At 39.8% G+C, this 23,618-nt stretch overlaps 1 protein-coding gene across 4 annotated transcripts; it reads left to right on the top strand.

The window, feature by feature from the left end:
* The first annotated feature begins 1,518 nt into the window (after window positions 1–1,518).
* Window positions 1,519–22,486, top strand: LOC115665107 (alpha-mannosidase-like). 4 transcript variants are annotated; one of them, XM_056320442.1, is made up of 29 exons: window positions 1,519–1,827; window positions 1,945–2,028; window positions 3,132–3,220; window positions 3,307–3,481; window positions 3,746–3,865; window positions 3,950–4,033; window positions 4,128–4,199; window positions 4,340–4,453; window positions 4,765–4,865; window positions 4,967–5,060; window positions 5,217–5,384; window positions 5,482–5,571; window positions 5,744–5,809; window positions 5,881–5,937; window positions 6,266–6,485; window positions 6,817–6,953; window positions 7,892–7,960; window positions 8,083–8,142; window positions 8,290–8,361; window positions 9,042–9,089; window positions 9,296–9,415; window positions 9,824–9,889; window positions 10,037–10,149; window positions 10,240–10,327; window positions 10,410–10,520; window positions 10,599–10,691; window positions 10,759–10,806; window positions 11,148–11,216; window positions 11,341–11,622. In XM_056320442.1, the coding sequence occupies exons 1-29, from the start codon at window positions 1,615–1,617 to the stop codon at window positions 11,527–11,529; spliced, it is 3,030 nt and encodes a 1,009-aa protein (XP_056176417.1). In that variant the 5' UTR covers window positions 1,519–1,614; the 3' UTR covers window positions 11,530–11,622. The 4 variants fall into 4 exon arrangements, with proteins under 4 accessions (XP_056176417.1, XP_056176416.1, XP_056176414.1 ...); XM_056320441.1 differs by lacking the exon at window positions 11,341–11,622 and adding an exon at window positions 22,201–22,486 and having other exon boundaries at window positions 1,520–1,827; window positions 10,596–10,691; XM_056320439.1 differs by having other exon boundaries at window positions 1,521–1,827; window positions 10,596–10,691.
* Window positions 22,487–23,618: the final 1,132 nt, after the last annotated feature.

Here is a 23,618-nt window from a genome sequence, read left to right as displayed (position 1 = left end):
TGGAGATAAAAGAGCTTCATTCCAAAATCTGGGTAGCTTTGAGTTTAGCTTGTTAGGGGTATTAACTATGGCATTATCTCAGGATCGGAGGGTGTCATTGGCTGGGCGGACATGAGCTCTGCCCGAGCTCATCCAGGCCCGAGGAGATCGATTGAATTGGCGTATGGACAGATTGGACAAATGGGTTCTATCTACTGAGAACCCGACTTGATCACACCTCTAAGCAATAGTATTAGCTCTTTTAAACAAACTTAGGAATACTGACATTGGCGTATAGAATCGATATATTTAAAAAGATATGACCGAATCCTGCAGCGCATTACATTATTGACATTTCCCTTTTACAAATCAATTCTAGCCCCACCGGCCACAGCGAGTAAGCCGCCGCCCCATGCATAAGACAGCATGCTGCGTTTGGTATTGACGTTTCCAGCTTCGGCATTTTCCAACCAAGTCTTCCACACGTGCTAGTTTCTTGTTGTTTTCCCGCCTTGTCGTGTCATGATGAATCGATCGTTATCCTTGTCCGGTCCGAAAGCGTCTCCCCTGTCCTCTCTTTCTGGGCCAGCTTCGTCCGTTCTCTTGGCTCTGTATAGAAGTACCCACGGCTTCTCTTCTATGGAGGGCACTCGTTACTTTGGTCTTGTTTGGGTGTTTTTGTATTTGGCGCGTTGCAACTGTCATCATGGAGTTCGTGAGTAAGTTTGGCCTCACTTTTAAATCAATCTAAGGTTACTCCCTTCACGTTCTCTTGTCAAGAACCGTCTTGGGAATGACAGTAGGTTGTTGGATGATAATGTGGCCTAAAACAGTAAAACGAGACGTAACTCCAATGAATGTTGAACTGAAGTCGGGGGAACTTCTGGTGGAAGTTACTGAGGCGTGAAGGACAATCCGTCACAGCGTAGATCGCTCTGAATCAATCGTTTTCCTCGAGGATCCGACGTCGGTTCTCTCCAACAAGGGACGAAGGAACCAGTAAAGAAAAAAAAAACGGATCTCTTTTGACATTAAGTAACCAACAGACCGGCTCGCATGAATATAGAGATGAAGTTCGATTTGTACGTATTCGATTCTGCCTGACGATATCTTATGCAAACATTAATGTATACCCGATTATGCTGTTCGCACTGACGACGAAGTAGGCAGAGATTGCCGAGGTTTATGAAGAGGAAGTCTGACTTTTATAATCGGACACGATCATTTTATCGAAAAAGATTTTAGTGTTTTTTTGCATAAACAAGTGTATCTGCCGCATTAAATTTTGGCCTCATTGAATGATAACGCCCAAACAAAGAAAGTAACTTTGCACTTTTAACTATAGAAAGAGAGAGTGAAGCAAAAAGGGTAGGCCTTAAATGGAGTACCCATTTCAGAATCTGTGCCAAAATCACAGTCAAGAGTCAACATGGCCGGGCAGTAAAATCCAATATAACCAGACGAGCTCCACCTGTCATCACTCCATCACTGGTCCAATTCTTTGCTGATTTCACCATTCATCAATCTTATAAATCCAATGGTCACTGACTACAATGAACAGAGAGAGAGAGAGAGAGAGAGAGAGAGAGAGAGGGAGAGAGAGAGAGATTGTGAGCGTGTGTCGTTGCTGCTGAAATGGGTACTCTTGTGGCTTCTTGTTTTGTAGTTCTGATTTTGGAGATTGTATGGTTGTATGGAGGAGTGCATGGTGCTTATGTGAAGTACAACACCAGTGCTGGGGTTGTGGAAGGGAAGTTGAACGTGCATTTGGTCCCACATTCGCACGATGATGTTGGATGGTTGAAGACCATCGATCAGTACTTTGTCGGCTCCAATAACTCCATCCAGGTGCTTAAATTTTCGGGATCAAAGAGCGAAACGTAGTTTGGTTATATTGTCCAGTTGATGAATAATTATGGGTTTAGGTGAATGGGAAAATGTTTTTATGTGTTATTGGTTTTGCAGGGTGCTTGCGTCGAGAATGTGCTCGATTCCGTCATCGAAGCGTTGGCGCGAGATCCCAATAGGAAGTTTGTGTTTGCCGAGATGGTAAATTCTGCCAATTTCAGACTCTCTCAGTGTGTGTGTGTGCATGATAGCGTTATCTAGATTATAATGCATATCTCCGAAGGCTCATTTTTGTTTTGATCATCTTCAAACCCTGTTTTGAGTTCTCTGCAATCAGTCAATTTTGCTATCTCAGGCTTGAATGTAGTTGATCAGCTCGACTCCGCTGGTCTAAAGCATTGTTTGAAATTTCAATCCAATTGAAGGTGGTGCTATTAATCTAACAATTCTGCAAATCCATTATGGTTGACATGAAGATACCGATGGCTTTGGACTTTAACAAAGTTAAAATCTTTATGCAATTTTGCAATCCAATTGCATCAGAAGAGTAACTAGGCATGCCACCAAGGCACACTAGACAGAAGATATGGAAGTTCAGCATAACAGTCCCAATTAACATGAAAATGGCAGTTGCATGTTTTTCATTTATAATTTCATGAGGATGACAAAGAAGTACTTTGGCAAGATGAACCTTTGAGATTACGTGGCCGCATGCTTTCTGTCTTTTATGCTTCATGAACACTACATTTGATAGTACCTGTTACCATTTTTTACCCGTGAATGTTGGTTATTATTCTGCAGTAAGGACGTCTACCGTTTATTAATCTAAACACAGAAGAAAGATTTGATGCCTCAGACAATTCTATCTTTGGAATTTCAATCACCTTTACATTTATATTCTCGCGAACTTGCATACTAATCCTCTTAGTCTTCTCAGCCTCAGATTAGCCCCCTTAATTGCTTATTCTCAGAGCTCTCTTCTATTACCCTCAATCGAAGACTAAAAATTCAATGAGTAGAGAAAGTGCAATTTAACCAAAATAAATTTTAACCAAACTTTTATATTGCAATGTTTATACTTTATTATTGTTGTAAGACAATGCACTTTGAAGTATTTGTTTATCTTGATAGAAGCGGATCATAGCCAACTTCTGCCTCTCTTGAGGTGTACCTCACAAATTGTTTGCTCACAAATTGCTAAACAATCGTGGTTTCTGCGAACAAACAGTTGTTTTTACTCCACTGTCCACTTTCAAACGAGCTTAGCTTGATACAGCCACTAACAAATTTCATGAAAATGATAGGCTTTCTTCCAAAGGTGGTGGTTAGAGCAAAGTCCAGAAACGCAAGAACAAGTGAGGAAACTTGTGAATGCTGGCCAATTTGAATTCATGTATGCACTCAGTAAGCATTTAAATGGGTCTCTGGCAATTTCTGCACTATTACTGTCCTGACAGTAGTAATGTTGGCAATTTGCAGAAATGGCGGATGGTGTATGCATGACGAGGCAACAACTCATTACATCGACATGATTGACCAAACAACTCTAGGTCATGGCCTGATAAAGTCACAATTCAACAAAGTTCCTCGAGTTGGATGGCAAATTGATCCGTTTGGACATTCTGCCGTGCAAGCTTACCTACTCGGAGCTGAGGTAGAAGATTCTATCTAAGGTTTTCTCAATTTCAACCTTTTCTGTTTTCACCTTCCAATCAGTCTTAAGTGTAGCTCTGAGTTATTTTTTGGTTTGATCTCTGCTCACTGTGATGCAACCATTAGACTTTGGAAAGTATCACGTTGTCTAACTTTCTCTGTCCTTAAATGGAAAAAAGAGTTGCCCAGCATGGTTGTTTTCCCCAATAAATTTCCATGCTTTGTGTTGTATTTCCTATAAAAGGACCGTCACATTTTTTTGCAGGTTGGATTTGATTCCCTGCATTTTGCGAGAATCGATTATCAAGACAGAGCGAAACGCAAGAATGATAAATCTCTTGAGGTTATATGGCGTGGATCTAAAACATTTGGTTCTTCATCTCAGGCATGAATTGAAAGCAGCCTCATTACCTTCATTTTTCTTGGTTACTTTAACGATTAATATCATGCATTTGTCTGTGCTGTGCAGATTTTCACAAATGTATTTCCTGATCACTATGGTCCACCGGAAGGTTTTAAATTTGAAGTGTCTGATGATTTTGAGCCTGTTCAGGTGCTGATATTCAACCAAATCAGTCACCTTCAAGTTATTCATTTTGTTCATCTTTCTAGCAGATGGATTCACAATTGGGATATTCAAACTGCAGGATAATACTCTCCTATATGATTACAATGTTGAAATAAGAGTGAATGATTTTATTAGTGCAGCAATGACACAGGTACACTCTCAGCTATTTGCAGACAATAGCTTTGTTGTATCTTGGTTTGTCTCTGACCGAGACAGACCATTATCGAGTAATTAGTTGTGAATAAACATCGTTGAGGTACATATTTAGGAACTCATTTTTCCCGTGAACAGGCAAATGTTACAAGAACGAATCACATTATGTGGACAATGGGTGAAGATTTTACCTACCAATACGCTGAGTCTTGGTTCAAGCAGATGGACAAATTCATTCATTATGTTAACAAGGTCAAACTACCTGCTCCATTATTTGCTTTATTACGTTAATATGCAAGTGATTATGCTTCAAAACATTAGAAGTTTTTCAAAAACTCATTTCCAGATTCAGATAATTTGGAAACTTCCCTTAGGCATCAAGGTCATGGTACTTTCCCTTATATCTCTTTCTTTGAGATGTAACCCAAAAAGATCTATAATTAGTTTAGAATAAGATTTTCTAAGCTTACTCTGGAGAGGAGAGATGCTTTTAACCTTTCCTTTTCTTTCAATGCATTGGCCATAATTTTCTTTTCCTGTTCCTGGTGTTTCTTCTCTCTCAGGATGGTCGGGTGAATGCCTTATACTCTACACCATCTATTTATGTCGATGCCAAAAATGCAGAGAATATCTCATGGCCTTTGAAAACAGATGATTACTTGCCGTAAGTATCACTTTTCTACCCATCTCAGTTGCCTCTATGTGATATTTCTATTTTAATCACCATTGACTAGATAAATGGCAAGCACTTACTTCTGTGTACAGGTATGCAGATAGGGAAGATGCCTATTGGACTGGTTTCTTTACTAGCCGGCCAGCCCTGAAAGGATATGCCAGGATGCTAAGTGGATATTATTTGGTATTGTTTCCCTTTCTTGGAGTTCATACTTTATCACAACACTGTATATCCCTTCCTGTTGTTGCCGAGTACGACGCCAGCGACTTAAATGATTTTGACTTCAGTGTGAGCTTCCATTAAACATCGCCATGATAGGGCTCTCTTTTGTCTATATAGGCAGCACGCCAACTTAAATTTCTTGCGGGGCGCAGGTCCAGTGGTCCTAGCACTTACAGGCTTGGAGATGCCTTAGGACTAGTGCAACATCATGATGCTCTCACCGGTACTGCTAAGCAGCACACAACCAATGATTATGTGAAGCGACTAGCTATTGGAGCTTCTGAGGTCGGATACTCAAGTCCCAATGAATTTGCCCTCTGGCGTTTTTTTGCTCTCGCCTCTCAATTTATTTCAAAATGCTCTTTGTTCTAAAATCGATTAGGCGGAAGCTGTCATTGATAATGCTCTCTCATGCCTAGTTAGTAAGAAACCAGGAGGTCAATGCTCATCACCTACTTTAAACTTTAGCCAGGTAAGTTCTAATTTAGTCCCTTCAGTTTCCGACCAAAAGAATTTGTAAACGATCTTCAAACTATAACATAAACAAGTCGTTTCATTGGGCTTATATTTTGTCTGAAGACTAGATGTTTCACTTACTGAAGATGACCTGTATTCATCTCTTGTTTACATCACTTCCTTTACAGTGCCAATTACTCAATATAAGTTTCTGCCCAGCAACAGAGGAAGATATCCCGGACGGAAAGAGTCTGGTAACTTTTTGGGTTATGTTGTACAAATTCTTTAAAGAAATATGTGTTCTAATTGAAATTTTCTATATCAGGTTATGCTAGCATATAATTCGCTTGGATGGAATCGAACTGATATTATAAGGATCCCCGTGAGTATTTACTTCTTTCCTGTTGTGCCATTAGTTTTTTTTTTTTTTTTTTATAATCGAGGTGTCTGCGCGGCTGGCGAGTTAGGGCTCAAACCAGCGGTGATGCCCGACTAGTCCTCGAGGGGGGCTAGCGCAGCATCCCACCGCCACGACCCCCCACTTAAATCACCGATGGACGAGTTTGAACCCAGGACCTTTCGTAAAAGGAACTGAGTGCAAACCAACGCGGCCACCGATGCGCGCGTGCGCACACACACAGCCATTAGTTTATGCATCAAGAGATTGATAATTGCTCCTAGATATAATGTGGCAATGACAATGTCACCAGGTTACTGATTCAAATTTTGTCGTCCGTGACTCTTCTGGATATACTGTTCAAGCGCAATTTGTTGATTTGGATAATGTTACAATCAACTTGAGGAACTTCCACGTGAAAGCCTACTTGGGATTGTCGCCAAATCAGGTCCCTAAGTACTGGCTTCTATTTCAAGTTTCATTACCGCCATTGGGTTGGAACACATACTTCATCTCTAAAGCAGCTACAGAAGGTTGGTATTTACATACTTGATTCTCATGTTCAAGCCTTTGAGATTGATACTTATATTTTCTGCCATCGCTCGCTAGACTAAATCTCACGAATAGGAAGTAGAATAACTAACGAGTCAAAATTCAAACCCATAATAATCTGCATGAGGTAAAATGCATCATGTAGGAGTGGATATGAGCCTAGACATGCTCCAAAACTATTCAGAATCCATTTGTGGTGCTTGTGGCTGTAAAACTGATCAGCACAATTAATTTGACGCAGCTTCATAGTTGTTAATGAGCCATGTCGACTCGTTTAAACCTAATTTTCCCTTGTCTGGGCTTCAAATGCAGGGAAAACTAAAACTAGTTTCGTTTCTACACTGGGGAATCCACAAAATGATACAATAGAAGTTGGACCAGGGGATCTGAAGATGCTATTTTCATCAACCTCTGGGCAACTTGTCCGGATGTTCAACACTAAAACTGGGGTGAGTCCAGTTAACATTATAGAATTTTGTGTAGCGGCGAGATTTTCTTCCAAAGCATGTTCACTGTTCTGTTACCATTTCACTATGCATAGATAATTCTGTTGAACTTATCATTCTCATTCACTTCTTTAAAGTTCTCTGGACAAAAATCATACTAGCAACTTTTTTGTGGAAAAACTTGCTCTCTTACAAAGATAATTTACAAGCCCAAATACCTGGCTCTGAGAAAAGGGCTATTTTGTATACTGCCAAAAGTATGTTTATGAACATCTCAGTCACCAGTTTCTCTTGAAATCCAAAAACTATATATTGACAGACACATCGGGCATCCAAACAAGTTTCTATGATGAGAAAGGGTTCTGGAATGCAACTGGCTGCTTCAGCTTTCTAGCATAGATCACATGTTCTATAATTTTGGATGCTTATTGATTGATAAACCGGTTCTGTCTTCGTTTTCCGCTGAGGATCAGTTGAATCAATCTTTTCTGGTATAGAGCACTATCTCATCTCCATATTCTTCCTTTCCTTTTGCTTCTTGGATTGGGTCTCATGTGGTTGGCATCTTGACCTACTTTGTTAGTATGTCTCGGATTTCAACGTTTGCAGCGCCTTTTGTCCTCTTAGGACTTGAGACGAATGTGTAATTCTAGTTTGAAGGGTCATCGAACAATCTATCGGTAAATACGAGGCGTCCATTCATAGCAGCAAAAGCGAAATAATGATGAGAACTCCTAAAATTAGACGTTTCGATTCATATAATGACAGATTGTCTTCTGGGTTTGACAAGAATTCAATGTTCTACAATATAACACGTCTTGTCCTTCCTTTACTTATTGGATTACCTTCCAGTGCATTCACATGGGTTTCTTATATGCTACTGTGAGGCTATGCCAAATTCACTGCATAGCATCAATAGTGTGCTGACTCAAATTTACCAGGTTGATGTACCAGTACAGCAAAGCTATCTCTACTATGCGTCAAGTGTTGGAGATGCAGATAATCCTCAGGTAACTCTTTCTATGCTTGGTTTGTGACACGATGCGGACTGGTATCTAGACCTACTCACAACACAAATCAAGGAGTGGTGGGTAGATAGCTGCAAGTGCTCAGCAGAGTTCTTTTAACGCAGGCTTCCGGTGCGTACATCTTCCGTCCAGATGGGGCGCGTCCAACTATTGTTTCAAGAAAAGTAAGCAGCTTGCCATTACTCAGTTGTGCATGCTCTAACTAACTCTTGGAACATTAAAATACTACCTTCAGGGATGTTCTATATTAAATCTTTTCTAACAACAAGATTGGACACATAAAAGTTCATGACCTATTTCAACTCTCACAGGTGCCCCTGAAGGTTGTTCGGGGACCACTAGTCGATGAAGTGCATCAACATTTCAGTTCATGGATCTACCAGGTCATTTGTTTGATAAATTATGTTCAAGCACAGATTGTTCTTGCTTATCCCGATAATTTGCTTTGCTGTCTCTGTAATTTCTTTTCAAGAACCTATTGGTTTTAGTTTTCATGGGCTTACAAAGCACAAGATACTTGAAGGACCCAAAAATGTCCACACTGTTGCTATTTCAACGGCGTTGAACTGAAGCATAGTAGTATTTGGCTTGAATAGCTCAGCTGCTGATCAGAAATGTCATTCATTTAACCAGAATCCTCGACCCAGGAAAAAATTGGACTTGTTCATTGCATGTTGGACATCCCTATTAATAGCTTAAATGTTCAAGTTCGATCCAAGTGAACATATACAGTAATTAAGTTTGTTGAACAGTTTACTACCTTAGCAAACAAATAATTATAAGGATTTTGATTTGATGGTAGAGAACTGGAGGTTAATGTACTTTTATTATGCCCCATTTTTCATAGCTAATTCAGATCCAGTATGTCAAATTACCAAATTCATTCCAGAACACTCGAAGGAAGAAATCATAACATTCTTGAAAAACCCTTTTTTGTCCCATTGGGTATGAATTGCCGCTAATGAAGTGCTTCTTATGAAGTTTTGGACCGGTATAATGTGATCACACGAGTCAAATGGCTTGATTCTCACACATCTGATTGTACTTTTTTTCACTAAATTAGGTCACGAGATTACATAAGGACAAAGAGCACGCTGATGTTGAATTTACAGTGAGTTGCCCTTCCCTATTTTTGTTGCTTTGTAAACTCTCATTTTCTACATATGACAGAGTTATGCAACAAAACGGTCGGTTGAATTTTCAATGCTTTGCATGCAAAATCAATGGATTAATTGTCACTAACGTCTACGTACTAAAGATTAAGCCTCTTCAGTCTCCAAGAAATCCTCTTAAGACTTCTTGCTTTGAACTTTGAAGATTGGACCAATTCCAACAGATGATGGAGTTGGGAAGGAGGTGATAACACAAATGACGGCAAATATGGCAACAGAGAAGACCTTCTACACCGATTCTAATGGAAGGGATTTCATAAAACGGGTAAACTCCAAAACCTACATTTCCTGTAGATGCCGCCTTTGCTTATGTCCTGAAATAATTGACATTCTCGACGGATGATCTGCATAATAGTACTAGCAGATGGTGTGCAATTTTTCCTATACTTGTTATTGTATACGGACTCACTCCACCAAGCATCTATCCCAGTGATGTAGTTATTAATTATGATGTTCTTTGAGTATTTCAAATTCCAAATGTTGTTTAAAAGAAATTTTGGTTCACTTATCATTGAAAAAGATTAGCTGGAATCTGCGTTTTCATCATTTCACTGAAAAAGCGAAATGGTGTGCAAGATGTTATTCTCTTCCAGTCACACCGTTAATTCATACAACAGCCATCTTGCTCGATTGTCCTAGGCTGATGCGAAAAAGCTTACTATGGTTTGTGCAGGTGCGAGATTATAGACCAGATTGGTCCCTCACTGTTACTGAACCCGTTGCAGGAAATTACTATCCAGTAAGTTCTTTGATTAAATGATTTAGCAAATGATTGCTAGTGATAATATGGTCCATGAATAGATGAAATTTCATCAACCTACATCATAGACTCATAAATATCTTTTTTCCTTAAAAATGATCCTATCGTCCAACGCTATGCCCTCAGATTAATCTTGCAATTTTCATCACGGACAACAAAACCGAATTCTCAGTCTTAGTGGATCGTGCTGCTGGAGGAGCCAGTATCAAAGACGGGCAAATAGAGTTGATGCTTCACAGGTTCGGCACATTATTTCCATGCTCCACCCCAAATGATTACTTCCTTCTTCAAATTAAATTTTTTTTACCTTCTCTTGCTTCGTGTACCAGGCGAATACTTAAAGATGACAGCAGAGGAGTGGGGGAACCTCTCGATGAGATGGTGTGCATTTCAAATAGTACGTGCAAGGGACTAACGGTGCGTTACATCGCCAGAAGTCATTTGTGGACAACCAATTGTTTCTCCTCGTTCATTTTCCCAAGTGATGTTGTATTTCCAGGTACGAGGACACTACTATATAGGAATCAACAAACCAGGGACCGGAGCTCGCTGGCGTCGGACTACTGGCCAAGAAGTGTACTCGCCTTTAGTTTTGGCTTTTGCACATGAGGTAGGGATTGAATGCAATAGCTTTTTGTGGTCTATGCTTAAGCCTTCATCTGAGCAAAAGACAATGACCGTGCAGAAGATGGAGGACTGGACAGCATCTCATGTTACTGCGGCGACTACTATGGATTCGAGTTACAGTTTACCTCAAAATGTCGCTTTAATCACTCTGCAGGTAATTGAGTTTTAACTCAAATCCTCTCTATCTCTCTGTGAGATTAATTGACCTTTCCGTTTCGCAGGAGTTGGATGATGGAAGTGCACTTCTACGTCTTGCCGATCTTTACGAGGTGAGGAAAGTACTTCATTTACACCCTTTTAGCCCAAAAAGGAGGAGCTTCGTCAACCTATATCATTCGAATGGGATGTCATTTGGGCTATGATATAAAACCCCATGTGAGATCTAGAATCAACAGAACTGTGAATCTTCGCAAACCCAGAAGGGAATGTAGTCCAACCATTGAGGCATCGCCTCTTGGATCGACTCGACCAACTTTTTCTAGGCTATTCACTCACTAACACACTTTTGACACACTCATCAGTCATTTAGTCCCACTTCAATCAAAGAGAGGTGATTGATAGATAACACATAGCATTCATTTCCATCTTCTTCTTGTGAATATATATCTAGCCCGGTGAAGATGCCGAATATTCGACCTTGGCTAAAGTCGAGCTGAAGAAGATGTTCGCCGGAAGGAGGGTAAGTAAAGCTTGTACAGCTCCAATCCCATTATTATTCTTCTTAGTATCTGCCTACCACACAAAGTAGTTTCTTATACTGATGGACATAATCTGGTCATTGATATATATGGTCTTGAGTTCAGATAAAGGAAGTAAAAGAGATGAGCCTGTCCGCGAACCAAGAGAAGTCTGAAATGAAGCGGATGACATGGAAAGTCGAAGGGGAAGTCGCGGGGGAACCGATGCCCTTAAGAGGCGGCCCTGTCGACGTGTCGGATCTTGTTGTCGAGCTCGGTCCCATGGAAATTCGCACTTTCTTGCTGAAATTCTAGGCATTGCATATGATGTCTCTTTTCTTGTAAAAAATTAACTTTCGATGTATCTTTAATGCATTTTATAATAAAGAGATCGACCAGTGCCCCAAAGGGTCCGATTTAGTTTTAGTGCACTTACAGTATAAATGAAGAAGGGTAGGTGAGGCTCCGTATGTTTCACGGAAAATTTGATATTTTTGGGATATATTTTCCAAGAAGTAATTTTCGAGAAAATTAATAACATTTTCCGGGGTTCAACTGAAATTTGAAAATGATTGATAAATTACTTTTCATCGTTTAGAAAGGAGAATCTAATTTTATTTTCTTAAATAAACATATATTGTTTGGGCTCTAGTGACTTGGACACAAGCAATCGGGGATGAGCACCAGGGTCCTAGGCCCGGGACCCCAGCGCCGGTGCTCGGGTCCCCGTACCCGAGCCTCAGTTCATGAAGACTAGACTCGACACCTTGGTGCGTGTGCCGACACCCGGTTCATGAGTACATAGTCAATTTTTGCCAAGGTTTATAAAGAGGAAGTCTGACCAACATAACCGGACAAGATCATTTGATCGAATTAAAAAGATTGATTTTTTTTTTGTCGTTTGTGTTGGCCGGCGTATCCTACCCATATTTCTTACTTTGGCCTCGCTGGATTTTAATAACCCAATGTGCTCAATTATTGAATGATTGCAACAACACAAAGAAAGTGTCTTTGTACTTTTTAACTATTGAAAGAGATGATGAAGCAAAAAGATTTGGTCTTTAATGGAGTTCCATTGCAGAATCTGTGCCAACTCTCCGTGACACGAGTCGACATCCTACACACTCATTACGAATTGCAGGCCGTCCAATATAGCCCAGTATAACCAGCGGAGATCCGCACATCACTCAATCATTGGTCCAAATCTTTGGTGAGTTCACCACTTGGCAATTTTATCCAGTCAACAAAAGCCGAGAGAGACAGAGAGAGACAGAGACACAGAGACAGATTGGGTGTGTGTGTAGTGGTTGCTGAATGGATACTCTTGTGGGTTCTCGTTTTGTGATTGTGATGTTGGAGATTGTATGGTTGTATGGAGGAGTGAATGGAGCTTACATGAAGTACAACACTGCTGCTGGGGTTGTGGAAGGGAAGTTGAACGTGCATTTGGTCCCGCATTCGCACGACGACGTCGGATGGTTGAAGACCATCGATCAGTACTATGTCGGCTCAAATAACTCCATCCAGGTCCTAGAATTTTTCGGGATCGAAGAGCATAGTGAAGTTTGGCTCTATATTGATTTGTTGATGTATAATTATGCGGTTATGTGAATGGGAAAATGTTATTGTGTGTGTCATTGGTAGTGCAGGGCGCCTGCGTCGAGAATGTGCTTGATTCCGTCATCAAAGCGTTGGTGCGAGATCCCAATAGGAAGTTCATGTTTGCTGAGATGGTAAATTCTGTTAATTTTAGACTCTTTCTGATGCATATCTCTGAAGGCTCATTTTTGTTTTGATCATCTTCAAACCATGGTTTTGAGTTCTCTGCTATCAGTCAATTTTGCTTCCTCAGGCTTGAATCTAGTTGATCAGCTTTGCTGGTCTGAAGCATTGTGGAAATACTTCAATCCAATTGACCATCGTGATAATAATCCTATTCATATTTGTAATCAACAAATCTGCAAATCCATTATGGTTGACATGAAGATACTGGTTTTGGCTTCTAAAGAAGTCAAAAATCTTTGTGCAATTGTGCAATCCAATTGCAGCAGAAGGGTAGCTGAACTTCCAGGAATGCCACCAAGGCACACTAGACAGAAGCTACTTAAGTTCAGCATTGCTGTCCCACTTAACATGAAAATGGCCATTACATGATTCTCATTTTTAATTTCATGTTGATAACAAAGGACGTACCTTGGCAAGATGAAACTTTGGGATTATGTAGCTGCATGCTTTCTGTCTTTTATGCTTCATGAACACTACATTTGATAATACCCGTTACCATCTTTAGAGTTTCACTCACCTTTTGCATTTATATTCTCGTGGACTTGCATACTGGTTCTCTTAATCTTATCAGCCTCGGTCTATTCACCTTAATTACTTATTCTCAGAGCTCTCCTCTATTACTTTAAATTAAGGCAAAAAAAAATGAGAGAGAGAAGAGAAACTGTGATTTAACCAAAATAAATTTAACTTATCAAACATTTATGCTGTAAATTTTGTACCTTCTTATTCTTGTAAGACAATGCACTTTGTACTATATTATTTTTTTTATAGATGCGGACCATAGCCAACTTCTGCTTCTTTTGAAGTGTACCTCACTAATTGTTTGTTCACGATTGTTAAACAATCGGTTCTGTGGACAAACAGTTGTCTTATGCTATAGCTTCTTCATGTCAGGCCTTCGCTCATTCCCTCCATTGTCCACTTACAAACGAGCTCAGCTTGATACAGTAACTAATGAATTTCATGAAATAATAGGCTTTCTTCCAAAGATGGTGGTTAGAGCAAAGTCCAGAAACACAAGAACAAGTGAAGAAACTTGTGAATGCTGGCCAATTTGAATTCATGTATGCGCTCAGTAAGCATTTAAATGGGTCTCTGGCAATTTCTGCACTATTACTGTCCTGACAGTAGTAGTGTTGGCAATTTGCAGAAATGGCGGATGGTGTATGCATGACGAGGCAACAACTCATTACATCGACATGATTGACCAAACAACTCTAGGTCATGGCTTGATAAAGTCACAGTTCAACAAAGTTCCTCGAGTTGGATGGCAAATTGATCCGTTTGGACATTCTGCCGTGCAAGCTTACCTACTCGGAGCTGAGGTAGAAGATTCTATCTAAGGTTTTCTCAATGTCAGCCTTTTCTGTTTTCACCTTCCAATCGGTCTTAAGTGTAGCTCTGAGTTATTTTTTGGTTTGATCTCTGCTCACTGTGATGCAACCATTAGACTTTGGAAAGTATCATGTTGTCTAACTTTCTCTGTCCTTAAATGGAAAAAAGAGTTGCCCAGCATGGTTGTTTTCCCCAATAAATTTCTATGCTTTGTGTTGTATTTCCTATAAAAGGATCACCATTTTTGCAGGTTGGATTTGATTCCATGCATTTTGCGAGGATCGATTATCAAGACAGAGCGAATCGCAAGAATGATAAATCTCTTGAGGTCATATGGCATGGGTCTAAAACATTTGGTTCCTCATCTCAGGTTTGAAATAGAAGCAACATCATTACCTTCATTTTTCTTGGTTACTGCACCTCAAAGATTAATAGTATGCACTTGTCTGTGCCCTTGCAGATTTTCACAAATGCATTTCCCATTCACTATAGTCCACCAGAAGGTTTCGATTTTGAAGTGTCCAATGATTTTGAGCCTGTTCAGGTGCGTGCTGTTATGCGACCAAATTAATCACTTTCAAGCTTCTTTTTTTTCTGGGAGACAGATTCACAATTGAGATATTCAAACTGCAGGATAATACTCTCCTATATGACTACAATGTCGAAAAAAGAGTGAATGATTTTATTAGTGCTGCAATGACACAGGTATACTCTTAGCTTTTTGCAGGCAACAGCTTTGTTGTATCTTGGTTTGTCTCTGACCGAGACTGACCATTGTCAAATAATTATATGTGCAAACATTATTGAGGTACACATTTAGGAACTCATTTTTCTCAATGAACAGGCAAATGTTACAAGAACAAATCACATTATGTGGACCATGGGTGACGATTTTCAGTACCAATACGCTGAGTCTTGGTTCAAGGAGATGGACAAATTCATTCATTATGTTAACAAGGTAAAATTACCTGCTCTACTATTTGCTTTTACGATTGTAATATGCGAGTGTTTATGCTTTGAAAAGCTTGAAGTTTTGCAAAACCTCATCTATAGTCACGGATAATTTGGAGACTGACCTAGGCATCAAGGTTATGGTACTTTCGTCAGTATGTTTTTCTTTGAGATGTAACCCAAAGGATCTATAATTAGTTTAGAATAAGACTTTCAAAGCTTACTCTGGAGAGGAGAGATATGCTTTTGCCTTTTCCTTTTCTTTCAATGCATTTGCCATAATTTTCTTTCCTATTCCTGGTATTTCTTCTCTCTCAGGATGGTCGGGTGAATGCATTATACTCTACACCATCTATTTACGTTGATGCCAAAAATACAGAAAATGTATCATGGCCTCTGAAAACCGATGATTACTTCCCGTGAGCACTGCTTTTTCAACCATCTCAGTTGCCTCTTTGTGATATATCTATTTTAATCACTGTCGACTAGATATATGACCAGCACTTGCTTCTGTGTACAGGTATGCAGATAGTAAAGATGCCTATTGGACTGGTTACTTTACCAGCCGGCCAGCCCTAAAACGATATGTTAGGATGCTAAGTGGATATTATTTGGTATTGTTTCCCTTTCTTGGAGTTCATACTGTATCAGAACACAGGATATGTCTTCCTGTTGTTGCCCTATTTGAAGCCGAGTAGAACGCCCACGACTTAAATAATTTTGTCTTCACCGTGTGCAATCTTTGTGACTTAAGTTTCTGGAGGGATGAGTAGCGATATTTTTTAACTGTCTAGGTGCCATGGGCAGGGTTAAATCTTCAAATGAACATCTGAGGAGATATTGTGTTTTCCCCGCTTCCTTTGATGATTAATATCAGCTATTCCACATATGTACTAAGTATAGCACCATTAAACATTGTCATGGCTGTGCTCTCTTTTGTCTATTTAGGCAGCGCGCCAACTTGAATTTGTGGTGGGGCGAAGGTCCAGTGGTCCTAGTACTTATGGGCTCGGAGATGCCTTAGGAATAGCACAACATCACGATGCTGTCAGCGGTACAGCTAAACAGCACACGACAAATGATTATGAGAAGCGCCTAGCTGTTGGAGCTTCTGAGGTTGGAAACTGAAATCCTGTTGAATTTTCCTTTTGGGGTTTTTAGCTCTCAACTCTCAATTTAATCTCTAAATGCTCTGTTCTAAAATCGATTAGGCAGAAGCTGTCGTCAATAATGCTCTCTCGTGCCTAGTCAGTAAGAAACCAGGAGGTCAGTGCTCGTCACCTGCTTTGAATTTTAGCCAGGTAAGTTTTAATCTAATCCCTAGAGTTTCCAACCAAAAGGATTTGTAAATGTTCTTAAAACTATCATATAAGCAAGTCGGTTCATTAAGACATAAATTTTGTCTAAAGACCAAATGTTTCCCTTACTCAAGATGACGTGTATCCATCTCTTATTTGCGTCACTTTTTTTACAGTGCCAATTGCTCAATATAAGTTTCTGCCCAGCAACAGAGGAAGATATTCCGGACGGAAAGAGTCTGGTAATTTTTTGGGTTTAATGCTATAAATTCTTTAAAGAAACGTGTTTATATTCTCATTGAAATTTTCTTTATCAGGTTGTGGTAGCATATAATTCGCTTGGATGGAATCGAACTGATATTATAAGGATCCCAGTGAGTATATACTTCTTTGCGCCAATAGTTTATGCATCAAGAGATTGATAATTGCTCCTGGATATAATTTGGCGATGAAAATGTCTACCAGGTTACTGATTCAAATTTTGTCGTCCATGACTCTTCTGGAAATACCATTGAAGTGCAATTTATCGATTTGGATGAAGTTACAATCAACTTGAGGAACTTCTATGTGAAAGCCTACTTGGGATTGTCACCTCAGCAGGTCCCAAAGTACTGGCTACTATTTCAAGTTTCATTACAGCCATTGGGTTGGAACACATACTTCATTTCTAGAGCAGCTACAGAAGGTTGGGATTTACATACTTGATTCTCGACAACAATCGTTCAAGCCTCTGAGATTGATATTTATATCATCTGCAAAGGCTTGCTAGAGTAGATCACATGAACAGGAAGCAGAATGAATAATGAGTCAAAATTCAAACCCATAATAATCAGCATGCGTAAACTGCACATGTAAAAGTGGAGATGAGCCTAGACAGTAGACATGCTCCAAAACTATTCAGAGTCCATTTGAAGTGCATGTGTCTGAGGCTGTAAAATCGATCAGCACAACTAATTTGACATGGCTTCATGGTTGTTAGTAAGCCATGCTGACTCTTTTAAATCTATTTTCTTTATCTGGGATTCAAAATGATGCAGGGGAAAGTAAAACTAGTGTCCTTTCTACACTGAGCAATCCACAGAATGATACCATAGAAGTTGGACCAGGGGATCTGAAGATGCTATTTTCGTCAACCTCGGGGCAACTTGTCCGGATATCAAATTCTAAAACCGGGGTGAGTCTGGTGAATATCATTGATTTTTGTTTAGCAATGAGATTTTCTTCCAAAGTGTGTTCACTGTTCTGTTACCATTTCACTATCCATGGATAAATCCATTGAAATTATTAATCTCATCTCATTCTTCATAGTTCCTTGGACCAAAATCATACTTGCAACATTTTTGTAGAAAAAAGTTGCTCTTTCCAAAGATTTTGTGCAACCTGATATATAACTTTCTCTAAGAAAAGGGCTATTTTTGTACTGCCAAAATAGATAACTGCAAGTGCTCAGCAGGAATGCTAGATAGATAAAATTGATTGTAACTGCAAATAGATAACTGAAAGTGCTGAGCTGTTGAACTTCTATGAACTTCTATGTTGAAATAATTCAAGTTTCACTCACCCATTTCTCTTGAATTGTGTTGCTCCTTGACAAACATATTGGGTATCCAGACAAGTTATAACAATGAAAATGGGTTCTGGAATGCAACTTGGCTGCTTCAGCTTTCTAGCTTCAATCACGTCTTCTGAATAATAATTTTGGACACTTAATTGATTGATGTACCTGTTGTATCTTCACTGTCAACTGAGGATCAGCTGAATCAATCTTTTCTGTTTACAGCACTATCTCATCTCCATATACTGCCTTTTCTTTTGCTTCTAGGATTGTCTCATGTGGTTGGCATCTTAACCTACTTTATTAGTGTGTCTCGTACTTCAGTGTTCACAGCACCTCTTTGTCCTCTTAGGACTTGAGATGAATGTGCAATTCTAGTTGATGAGAACATTGATGAGAACTTCTCCTAAAATCTAGACGTTTCCATTTATACGATAACATTAGCTTTTTCTTCAGGGTTTTTAGAAAAAATTAATTTTCTACTTTATAACACTTCTTGTTTTTCCGTTACTTTACTTATCGGTGCATTCACAAGGGTTTCTTATATGCTACTGTGAAGCTATGCCAAATTCACTGCATAGCATCTTTAGTTGACTGACTCAAATTTACCAGGCTGATGTACCAGTACAGCAAAGCTATCTCTACTATGCCTCAAGTATCGGCGACACAGGTGATTCTCAGGTAACTCTTTCTGTGCTTGATTTGTGACACGATGTGGACCGGTATCTAGACCAATTCACAGCACAAACCAGGACTGGTAGATAGATGACTGCAAGTGCTCAGCAGAGTTCTTTTGTTGCAGGCTTCTGGTGCGTACATCTTCCGCCCAGATGGGGCTCGTCCAACTATTGTTTCAAGAGAAGTAAGCAGCCTGTATTACTCAGCTGTGCATGCTCTAAGTAACTCTTGGAACATTAATTAATACTATTCATTCAGTGATGTCGTATATTAAATCTTTCCTAACGACAAGATTGGACAGATAAGAGATCATGACCTATTTCAACTCTCACAGGTACCCCTGAAGGTTGTTCGGGGACCACTAGTTGATGAAGTGCATCAACAGTTCAGTTCATGGATCTACCAGGTCATTTGTTTGATGAATTAAGTCCAAGCACACATTTTTCTTGCTTATCCCTATGATTTGCTTGGCTGTTTCTCTTTCTTTTCAAAAACAAATGGGTCTTAGTTCCCATGGGCTTACAGCACTCAAGTTACTTGAAGGACCCAAAGATGTCCAGAATGTAGATATTTCAATGAAGAGTTAGACTGAAGCACTGTAGTAAACATTTAGCTTGAATAGCTAAGCTACTAAGTGTCATTCATTTAACCACAATCCTTGACCCAGAAAAAAATGATACTTGTTCATTTACGTTGGACATTCACATTAATAGCTTAAGTTTTCAAGTTCGATCCAAGTTTAAGTTTGCTTTTGTACTCTGAACAACGTTGCTACCTTAGTTAATGAGCAATTATAAGGATTTTGATTTGATGGTAGAGAACAGGAGGGTAATTTACTTCTATAATGCCCCCTTTTTGATTCCTAATTGAGATCGAGTATGTCAATTAGCCAACTTCATTCCAAAACACTTGGAGCAAGAAATCATGACATTCTTGAAAACCCTTTTTGCCCCATCGGGTATGAATTGCTGCTAATGAAGTGCTATATCTTATGATGTTTTGGACCGGCACAAAGGGAACACATGAGACAAATGGCTTAATTGTCAGACATCTCATTTGACTTTTTTACTTAATCAGGTCACGAGATTATACAAGGACAAAGAGCAGGCTGATGTCGAATTCACAGTGAGTTGTTCTTCTCTATAGTTGTTGCTTTGTAAACTATGAATTTTAACATATGACAGAATAAAAAAATTTAGCAACAAAAAGTTGATTGAATCTTCAATGCTTTGCATGCAAAGTTGATCGTTTTATTGTCACTAATGTCTACGTGGTAAAGATTTAACCTCCAGTCTCCTAGAAAATCCTCCTAAGACTTCTTGCTTTGAACTTTGAAGATAGGACCAATTCCAACAGATGATGGAGTTGGAAAGGAGGTGATAACACAAATGACTGCGAATATGGCCACGGAGAAAACCTTCTACACCGATTCTAATGGAAGGGATTTCATAAAACGGGTAAACTCCGAAATCTACATTTCCTTTAGATGCGGCCTTTGCTTATTATCTCTTGAAATTATCGACGTTCTCGACAGATAATCTCAATATTAGTACTAGTAGATGGAATGCGAGGTTTGCTAGATTTATTATTGTGCACATCATTTCACATTTCAAAGGTCGTTTAAAAGAAAAGTTGGTTCTCTTAACATCAAAAGACATTAGCTGGAATTTGCATTTTCATTACCAGCTGAATTACATCTTCAGCGAAATGATGTGCAAACATACTCTTCCAGTCACAGCATTAATTCATACAACAGCCATCTTGCTCGTTCATCGCTTGTCCTAAGCTGACACGCAAAAGCTTACTATGGTTCATGCAGGTGAGAGATTATAGACCAGATTGGTCCCTCACTGTTACTCAACCTGTTGCAGGAAATTACTACCCAGTAAGTTCTTTAAATTTAACGATTTACCAAATGACTGCGAGTAACACTATGGTACTTGAACATATAAAATTCTATCAACCTATAGCATAGACTCGTAAATATGTTTTTCCCTTAAAAAATAATCCTCTCCTCCTACACTTGGCCGTCAGATTAATCTCGGAATTTTCACTACGGACAACAAAACCGAATTCTCTGTCTTAGTGGATCGTGCCGCTGGGGGAGCCAGTATCAAAGACGAGCAAATAGAGTTGATGCTTCACAGGTTCGGCACATCCTTTCCGTGCTCTGCCCATATGATTCCTTCCTTTCTCCGCATTAGAAATCTTTTTACCTTCTCTTGCTTCATGTACCAGGCGAATACTTAAAGATGACAGCAGAGGAGTGGGGGAACCTCTCGATGAGATGGTGTGCATTTCAAATAGTACGTGCAAGGGACTAACGGTGCGTTACATCGCCAGAAGTTATTTGTGGACAACCAATTGTTTCTCCTCATTCGTTTTCCCAAGTGATGTTGTATTGCCAGGTACGAGGACACTACTACATAGGCATCAACAAACCAGGGTTGGGAGCTCGCTGGCGACGGACTACTGGCCAAGAAGTGTACTCGCCTTTAGTTCTGGCTTTTGCACATGAGGTACGGATTGAATGCATTAGCTTTATGTGGTCTATGCTTTAGCCTTTACCTGAGCAAAAGAGAACGACCCCGCAGAAGATGGAGGACTGGACAGCTTCTCATGTTACCATTGCGACTGCTATGGATTCGAGTTACAGTTTACCTCAAAATGTTGCTTTGATCACTCTGCAGGTTATTCAGATTTGTCTCAAATACTCTCTCTCTCCCCCTCCCTCCCTCCCTCCACCACACCCCCCCTCTCTCTCTCTCTCTCTGGGATTAATTGACCTTTCTGTTTCGCAGGAGTTGGATGATGAAAGTGCACTTCTACGTCTTGCCCATCTTTATGAGGTGAGAAAAGAACTTCATTTAACCTTTTAGCCCAAAAAGAAAGAGCTTTGTCAATCCAGTTCATTTGAATGCAATGCCGTTGGGGCTGTGATAAAAACTATATGTGAGATCTAGAATCAACAGAACTATGAATCTTTGCAAACCCACAAGAGACTGTAATCCAACTATGGAGGCATTGCCTCGCGGATTGGCTAAACTAACTCTATCAGGCTATTGACTCACTACAACACATTCCATCAAGTCGACATCCTCATGAGTCAGTTTTCCCAACTTCAATCAAAGAGAGGTGATTGATATATGCCACATAGTATTCATTTCCATCTTTCTTGTTGTGAATATATCTAGCCCGGTGAAGATGCCGAATATTCCACCTTGGCTGAAGTCGAGCTGAAGAAGATGTTTGCTGGAAGGACGGTATGTAAAGCTTTTACTGCACTAATGCCGAGGCTCTTCTTAGCGTCTGCCAACCACACGAAGTACTTTCTCATACTAATGGACATAATTTGGTCATTGATATATATGGTCATGACTACAGATAAAGGAAGTAAAAGAAATGAGCCTGTCTGCGAACCAAGAGAAGTCTGAAATGAAGCAGATGACATGGAAAGTCGAAGGGGAAGTCGCGGCGGAACCGACGCCTTTAAGAGGGGGCCCTGTCAGTGTCTCGGATCTTGTTGTCGAGCTCGGTCCCATGGAAATTCGTACTTTCTTGCTGAAATTCTAAGCATTGTACATAATGTCTGGTTTCATGAAATCAATTAACTTCCAAAGTCTCTTTCACACATTTTTTTTCATAAAGATGTTTAACCAGTGCTCCAAAAGGGTACCATTTAGCTCAATATGAAACCAATAAGTGCAGTTTTTTTTGGCTTTCCTACTTGGCACTTACAGTATCAACGGAAAAGAACGTTAGTTTAATTACTTGCTTAGTTTATTAAAGCAATTGGACAATGGCCTTCACAAGTTTCTCAGCAAGTACTCGTCAAAGGTTAATCTTTAACGAGTACTCGTCCGGATGATCGCCAGTTCAAATGTACAGAATTGTGTCCTTCAGTGGCAGTTTTCTTCTCTGCTTGTGAAGAGTGCCCATCTCCAGGTTGCATCAGTTATGAGAGATTAAGAAATGAACATTTAAACTTACCTAATGACCCCCTAAAAATAATGCATGCGGGATTAATTAATTTAATTGATTTCTGAGATCAGAAGGGAACAAAGTGTGAATGACTTTCGATCTAGGAATATCTCCTGTTTGATGGGGTGAGTGTCAAAAGCTTTCTGACACAGGGCAGGGGCAACAGAAACTCCAAATATTCGCATGACTTTGGTCATCATCAAGGCGACAAAATCCATTCATTATCTATTTAGGAACACGATTTCATCTTCATTGGCATTACTAGAAAGTAGAAACCATCTTTTAGCTTCTGAGGAAGAGTTCGCACTTTCTGCCATGAAGAAGATCACGAGGTCAGTCACTTTACTAATTACTCGATTCTTGTTCCTTTTTCTCACGTGATTATCACTTCGTTTTATGTCCCACATCAAGCGGAGTTCGTGTTCCTCGTTTTCTTTGCCCTTTTAATGTTGTCTGCAAGTCATTTGACCAAGTATCGCGATTTCCATATCGGTGTGTGTTCAAGCTGAAAAATTACAGCCATGTTGCTTAGGTAAGGGCTATTTCCTGTATTTCAGGGTTCGATTCATTCTGAGGGATTTTAGGCTTTGTGCGATCAAAAGGTCTCATCTCCTGGACTGCCTACGTCTCTAAAGAAGGGCTGAGCCCTTCCAGTCTCCAGCAAACTCCGACACCATGGGTGAAACGTGGAGCTCTGGTACAGCTAGACTCGATAAGCAAGACGGTTTGAGCTCTATAGTCGACGATCATCTGAAGCTGAGTTTCTTGATATTTTCCCATGTAAGACGCAGGTTGCATCTTCACAGTTCTAACGTCTTTTC

The sequence above is a fragment of the Syzygium oleosum genome, unplaced genomic scaffold (assembly GCF_021117445.2).
Source record: "Syzygium oleosum isolate NSW1041296 unplaced genomic scaffold, Sole_v2.1 Sole_v2.20, whole genome shotgun sequence".
NCBI classification, from domain to species: domain Eukaryota; kingdom Viridiplantae; phylum Streptophyta; class Magnoliopsida; order Myrtales; family Myrtaceae; genus Syzygium; species Syzygium oleosum.
The sequence above is the reverse complement of the archived record's forward strand: the minus strand, read 5'-3'. Positions and strand labels throughout refer to the sequence as shown.

What these genes read in the sequence shown, in the direction of transcription:
- LOC115665107 (XM_056320441.1), top strand. Translation starts at nt 1,615, where the DNA reads ATGGGTACTCTTGTGGCTTCTTGTTTTGTAGTTCTGATTTTGGAGATT. An exon ending in GTACGTGCAAGGGACTAACG is followed by an intron (nt 10,328 to 10,409) that starts GTGCGTTACATC and finishes TTGTATTTCCAG; the next exon opens with GTACGAGGACACTACTATAT. An exon ending in AGATGTTCGCCGGAAGGAGG is followed by an intron (nt 11,217 to 22,200) that starts GTAAGTAAAGCT and finishes TCATGACTACAG; the next exon opens with ATAAAGGAAGTAAAAGAAAT.